The 7,444-nt window shown below is 38.8% G+C and overlaps 1 protein-coding gene across 1 annotated transcript in view; it reads left to right on the forward strand.

Moving 5' to 3' along the window:
- LOC112147828 (BMP/retinoic acid-inducible neural-specific protein 3) overlaps positions 1 to 7,444 on the forward strand; it is a 36,229-nt gene that overhangs the window by 5,914 nt on the left and 22,871 nt on the right. The window contains exons 3-4 of the mRNA XM_024274455.2: positions 1,406 to 1,608; positions 6,734 to 6,942. Coding sequence (XP_024130223.1) covers positions 1,406 to 1,608; positions 6,734 to 6,942 — 412 coding nt within the window. The remainder of the gene's footprint in view (positions 1 to 1,405; positions 1,609 to 6,733; positions 6,943 to 7,444) is intronic.

A 7,444-nucleotide genomic window follows, 5' to 3' on the forward strand; every position in this document is an offset into this window, starting at 1 on the left:
AAAAAAACAAAAAAAAAACTTGTATGTCAGATTGTGCTGCAAAAATAAATTAAAAAAACTGTTATTTTTTGCTTTTGTACAAAATAAAATATCTTTAACAGGGCAATTTTAAACTTCAAACCCCCAATAATACAGTATGCTGCAAAACATGCTACTTCAAATTTAAACTGGGCTGTGCTGTAACACACGTTTTGAATGCATGTGCTGGAAAAGGACAAATGAATGGTACTGACATTTACAGACATTTTTTATTTTTTTACCTGCATTTATTTTCACCATAAAGATGGTTGCTGTAAGTTAAGTAATAATTAATATTTCGTTTAATTTATAATTAAAAGTCATTAATCTTTTCCTGCAAACATGATTCATTTTTGTCTTCTGTAGAACAAATTACTGTAATATTTTCCACAATCTGGATTAGTAAACTCAGAAAGCATGTAAAACAGGAGCACTGATGCTTGATCTTACTTAGAACACTTTGTATTCATTTTTTACAAGCATATTTTCATTTTCTCTCTATAGGACTTTTTTTAGACAGCTGATGGTTTTGTTGAGATCAGCAAAAGAATCTGATTGTATTTTCTCGCCTTTCGCGTCGAGCTTCTCAATTTTCTCATCTGTAACACTCCACTACCTTCTTCTTCTTGCTTTAACTGCTACATCCATTTGGTTGAGATGCAAACACAACGTGCAAATGACCGAATGAAGAAAAAAATCATATCTGCTCTTGGATAAAAGTGAATTTGGAAATTTGGTCCATGCATGTTCAGACAGTCTTAGCATGCATGGATAGATTTTTTTTTTTTCTGAAACAAGCTAATGTTCCTGCTTTTGTATAAATAGACATACGCATGAAACCAGACTCTTGCAGAGGCAAAGCTCTTTGGAAGATTTGCATAACAATCTAGAAACCAACAACTGTACAGGAATGATTTACAATCAGACACATTACCCCTACATGAGAATGAAGATGTATTGTTGGTCTCTGTCCATATGCTGGTGTTTAGGGGAGTTACAAAAGTTTGGACAAAATTTTGACCATTTTAGATGATTAAAGCCTTTCGATTTTTGTTCTCTTTTCCGGTTTTGTTTGTAAATTGCTGTTCTATAGATGAGCTGAACTGAAAAGCACACAGATTTTCACCTTGTAGTTTCAAAGCTGCACACGGTAAATTTGCACAGGACATTTTGCAGACACTTTCAGAGTCGTCCACACTCATTTTAGCCACACAAAGCCAAACCACACTCCCTCATGGCTCGCTCTGCCGCTGTTGGACTCTGCCAAAAACATTTCAAAAGGCTCAACCAGGACAAAGGACGGACGCCCAAAAACGCTGTGCTACTTGGTCAGAGAAATCCCTGAAAGAAAAGTGAACACAAACGTCTGCTTTTGTTGTGTTTCCAGGGAGTTCGGTCGATGGAAGGTGAACAGCCTGGCGGTGGAAAAGCGAGTCTCTTCAGGAGGCGGCGAAGGTTTGGCCCTGCCACTCGACCCCGACTTCATGCACACCATCCGCCAGCTGGGGCGGAGGCCAACCCTCCAGATGATTACAGAGAGTCTAATCAAGAAATATGGAACCCACCTCCTGCTCTCTGCCACTCTGGGAGGTAAAGAACGCGGAGCTTCAAAGCAGGCCGGATCTGCGCGGCTTCTAATGTGATTTTGTTCTGTTATCCCGCTGCTGTGGTTTTACCTTCTGTTGCCATTCAAGCAACAAAGGTTTTTTTCTGAATGAGATTCATGTGGCTCCAAAAAGATCATGTGCAACAAACATAAAAGAGGCAGTGAAAGATAGATTGTTTTCATTCCAACCTTTTTTTAACACTTAGTTAAGGATAAAAAAATAGACTTTTCAATACTTTTTGTGAAGTTATTAGCTCAATAGGAAACACAGGAAACCTGTGCATGTTTCTGTCCGAACACACAAATGTCAAAGATCAGGGTCTGTTTGGTTGAACTTTTCTGTTTTTGCTTTAACAAATGAACAAATGCAGCCCTACAAACACAATAACACAAAAGCTCAAACTGGACAGCAAAAATAAAGCAAAATAAAGGATGAGCAAAACCATGGAGACAATTTAAAGAGAAGCAACTGACATTAGGTCGTTATACTGATTGAGGAGGTGAGAAAAGAAGCAGCAGGTGCAAAAATGTAACTGAAGCCAAGTGGGAACAATCAACTGGAGGAAAATGTGCACAGCTGAATGCAGCAAGTAAACTAAAAGAAGTAAGATGAGAAATCTAAGCAGGAAAAAGAACGATAATTAATCTCAATACAAAGTCAAGAAGAAACAACAAAATAAAAACACAAAAACCAGGAAATTGCAAATTATTTTTTAACTTTTGTCATCTGAATTAAAAGAATTAGAGCGCAAAACATGCATTTGTCTAATTTAGTCAATCATTACACTTGATTTAAAACACGTTGACTTCACAGTTAACTTAAATAAAGACGTATAAGAAAAAAATATACTCTGAGTGTAGCAGATTTTTACTTGTAATAAGATAGAAATACTTGAAACAAATACCATTTTAAAACCAAAATGTTTACTTTTTCATTTCTAAAGCATTTAACTTTAAGGGAATTGCAAAAATATTTATTTTAATGATCTACTCTGATGTATTTTGTAGTGCTTTAACATGTTCTTGTAGAATTGTTCTCATGATGGACAACATACATTAAGAAAATGAAGCTCAAAATCACATTTCAGTATTTCTTTATTCCAATTGTGGATAAGACAAAAAATGAAAAAGATTGTATTTGTGACATAAAAAAATAGGCTGGGCAGTTGCTCCGCCCTATTCTGACAACAATCAAAAGATGATGATCTTTACTCATGAAGACTCAATCATTAAAAGTAAATCAAACTGACAAGGATACTTAATTAGCACCAGATAAACTTCTGAGTATAAATAAACCTAGTTTTTCTGCTTTTGTTCTTTCTAAAAGTTCATGAAAATGTCTGTAAACATCAGAATGCTGCAGATCTAAGATTTACCAAGGAAAAGTTTGACTTTCCTATATGCTGCATGCTTTAAACAGCATAATAAACTCTGGGAAACGAATAACCAGCTTTATGTAATAGATGACAGAATATTGCAGCTCTAAAAATATTTACATGCTGAAACTCATGATGCTTTTTTAAGCTGTTTGGTTTTGTGGATGATAGGTTTAGCATTGCTAAAAGGGATGCTTTTGCCAAATTTGAGCTGTTTGTGTACTTTTATCTGGCTTGCAGCATTTGAATATCTAGCACTTAAACAGATGAGATCATAAGTTATACCATATACATTGTGGCTATGCTTTTTGCACAAAAAAGAAGAGAAAAATGTATTTTTTGGAGGGCGAGGGGGTAAAAGTTTCAAAATATCCCCATGAAGAAAATATTCTACGACTAGAACTAAAAGTAAGGTTTAGGGGCAGCTTTAGCTCAGGAGGTAAGGTTTGAAGATTGCTAAGTGTGATTCGCAGCTCCGTCAGTCAATGTGTCTTTGGGCGAGACACTTAATCCCAAATTGACCCCAATGTATTCATCAGTGTGTGAGCATCTGAAAGTGTGACAATCTTTGGAAGTCATGCTGGGGATAAAAGCGTCTCCTAAATTACCTAATGCAACTGCAAAGCAAATGAGAAACAAGCCAAGGGCGCTTTGTAACAGGAGGAAAGCTTTAATGGGAGTATTTACATGCGCTCAAGTAGCAAGATTAGAATCAGGGTTTTAGGCTAACCTGGTTTCTTAGGGGCAATTTGCAGCAAAACATCTGAACCAAACCTTGGATTGCTCATTGTCCATGAATGCAATCAAACTTTCCTGTGTGATTAGTGAGTAGGCACAGTTGGGACAGTAAATGGCAGTAACTGGAACAGGTGGAACTTGTGGCCCGCCCAGTGTATTTTCGAAAGTGTCTTTTAATACTCAGAAATGCAATTTTAAGTTTAAATTTCTTGATATGTCCTCCATAATTTGAAAAATGCCACAAGAACATGTTAAAAACACAATTTTCATTGCAGCAACTTTATAAGATGTTTCTTGAACTGGTTACTCCTCTCTGCAAACCTCCATGAGTCAGTACAACACAAAAACCTGCAGCTCCCGTGCACGTGGCTATACTGTTATGTGTATATTGTCTAATTAAGTCCTGCAATACTTAACTTCAGCTGCAGACCTTTTATCATCATGTTTATATTTTTTCATAAATCAATGCTCTCTGATTTTGTCTTTATAAAGGACTATTATGCTGCAGATACTGTTGTCCACTTAATGTCCTAATTTTCTCTGTCGTGTTTTGTACTCAACGGCACAATGGTACAATTCTGAAACCAGGTGAAGGGCTTATTTGAGCACAGAAAGAATTGTTTTATGATTTGGTTCTGAGAAGGACAAGTCTAGTCCCTCATGCGCGTACGTACACACTGAGCAAGTGCGGTGTGTTCAAGAACGTGTTAAACCAACGTGTGTTCTCCCAATTCTTCTTATATATGGGCGTATGGTTAGGGCCCCCTCCGTGTCACTTTTTTTGGTGTCCCCAACTTGTCGTTTTTTGACATGCTGGCTCTTCCCATTAAATCAGGGGTCCCAAACTTCCGGGCCGCGAACCAGTTCTGGTCAGAGGGCCGCTTGGTACTGGGCCACAAAGAGGGAAAAAGAAACGCATACACTAATCAGGGGTCCTCAAGTCTCGGGACGCGGACCGGTATTGGGAGTGGACCAGACCAATACCCTAACCCGGTACCGGTTTTGCTTCTGGTACTGCCTCCAGTACTGCATCCCAAGGGTTGGAGACCCAACAGCCAGCATGTCAAAAAACAATGAGCTGGGGATACCTAAAACATCAAAAGGTGGCGTGAAGGGGGCCTGAACCACACGTCCATATATGACGAGTTGGAAGCAAAAATGTGTAGGTTAAACAGGCTTTCTGGATCTGTTCATACTGGACTGTCGCTGGTATGTTCTGACATTTGGAAGAGACTTGGTACCAAATGTCAAATTGATACAAATCGGGTGAATCATGCTTCAGGCTTTTTCTTTCACAACTCTAGTCTGTGGAGAGAAAATAGACTCCCCCTAATTTGTGCATGCTTAATTCTTGATTTGTAACTCATACAATCCAAAGTTACGCACAAATCAATAATTACACATGGACACATTTGGGTGAGTCTATTTTCTCTCCATACTTTTCCAATACATGAAAGACATGGTGCCATATAAATCTGTCTGTTCACAAATTGCAATTATTAATTTCTCTTTCATGATCAATTTTCAAACAGTTGGTATTTCTATGTTTGGAAAAAGGCTCTACCAATACCAAATCCGAGTCCCTGACTGGTCAAAGTTCAACTGGTTTAACTTTTGTTGCACGTTCGGTGGTGGTGCGTTTTGTACATAGAGCAAAAAAATGGACTTAAAATCATGTGTAGTGACGTGAGAATGCAAGAGCTTTGAACGTGGAAGCCCAAAACGCACGTCTGTGAGTGATATGCATATACCAGAGGTGACCAGATCCAGGCCTCGAGGGCCAGCCTCCTGCTGTTTTTCCAGAAACCCTGCCTTATCTGCTGCTGTTTACCTGGATCAGGTGTGTTTAGCCAATAAGGAGCTTCAATGGCAGGTTGGTTGGAAAACACCGGGTCTGAACCAAAGATTGACCAAAATTTCACAATTATAGCATTAAATATTGCATGAAACAACATCTGAGCAGAGTTGGAGCACAAAAAAAACTGGCTTGTACTAGTCCTTGGACAATCATACTTAAAGAGTGACGCACAAAACATCTTTTCTGTCCCTGAAAAGTCCATTTGCATTCTTGTTAAAGTAAACTGTAGACGAGTCTGCTGCTCCTCAACCCAGTTGATTGCTTTGCAGCTCTCCACCAGAATTTTTGGCCTCGGAGTTGGTGATGTGAGCATTGCTTTTACCTACTACACCATGAAAACCAATTTAATAAAGCTCCAGCTTCAGGGTCTCTGTAATTACAGCAGTGCCCTTGGAAGTCAATAGATGGCGTCCCATTAACCTATTCTTAAACATTTATTTTGTTCCAATATGGAATATTCAGCGGGGATTCCAAGTATAGTCAGATAATCCTTTTAGAGATGGCGTCCCATCACAGTGCCAGCTGTGAGGAGGCAGTTTGAACTGTTTGGACAGAAGGCGTCAACATGATGTTAAAGTTTGCTCAGGATTTAAGATGAAAGTTTGCTAAAGAGCAACTACTGCAAACTCAGGTTCCTGGGTTACTTCAGAAAATAAGTCAAGCTTCACAGCTTTTTCAGAGCTGTGAACAAATGTGCCGTTATGAAATCACCACATCATAAAGAGGGAACACTTTTCACTCCTGGATAGGCTTTGAACGTGTTCAAAAAGTACAAAAATAAGTAAAGATGGAGGATTTGTCTGAAAATTCAAGTGATTGGAATCTCTCCATTTTAAGGAGAAGCAGCTGATCTGAGCTCTGCTTTGTTTTTTAAGTAATTTCTGGCCATTATAATTAAAACAATTAAAGTAATTAAAGCAACTTAATCAGCGATCTCCAATAACCTTTCTTTATTCATGAGGACTTTAATGGATGTGGAGACCTTGTTTGTGCCTTTTTCCTCCAATCATCCAAACCATCAGTTTCTTCACAGCACCTAATCACTGCTGCACATTTCTCTCTGAAAAGATGCTAATGAAAGTCGATTAGCTCTGCTCCATCAGAGCTAATGAACTCTCTCTGCTTGACTGTCACCAGGGGAAGAGTCTTTGACAATATTTGTGGACAAACGGAAGCTCAGCCTGGAGTCGTCGTCCACGGGGGACGAAGGCAGCAACAGGATCACCAACGCCACCGGCGCCGTGTCTCTGGAAGCTCTTCATCAGCTGGCCGCCTCGTATTTTGCCGACAGAGAGGGCACCCTGCGCAGACTGCACCACCTTCAGATTGCATCCACCGCCGTACGGGTATGTGAGAGTGAAAACACAGCAGAGATGTGGATACATGCTCGTTGCCTGAGGGCATCAGGGTCTCTCTCCTGCCCTGAGGTTTGTTAGTACAGCAGTTACACATGGGAATGGCATGATGGGGGGAAAAAAAGGATGCACAGCTTTCTTTTTTCGGTGTATTGCTAAAATTTACACATCATAAATGAATGAATTATTCTGATTTGTTAATTATTTCAGATAGGTTTTACCAAATCAGAGATAAAGTCAAGCATTTTGTTGACCCATGAAATCATTTTCGATATAAATTATGCTGAAACCAAGGCCTCAGCTATTTTTTTTTTAAAAGGTTTTACATCGATTCATGTTTTCTTGGAAAAATTTGACATACAAGCTTGTAAACTTTATTAAAAACTAGACAAAAGTTTAATTACATAAAGATGTAATGTTGGAGCAGTGACCCATTGTTTGGGGTCTTAATAAAGCCTGTCTTTCAGCTTTTTTACTGCAGTTGTTTTGGCCA

This window comes from Oryzias melastigma, linkage group LG17 (genome assembly GCF_002922805.2).
Source record: "Oryzias melastigma strain HK-1 linkage group LG17, ASM292280v2, whole genome shotgun sequence".
Lineage (NCBI taxonomy): Eukaryota > Metazoa > Chordata > Actinopteri > Beloniformes > Adrianichthyidae > Oryzias > Oryzias melastigma.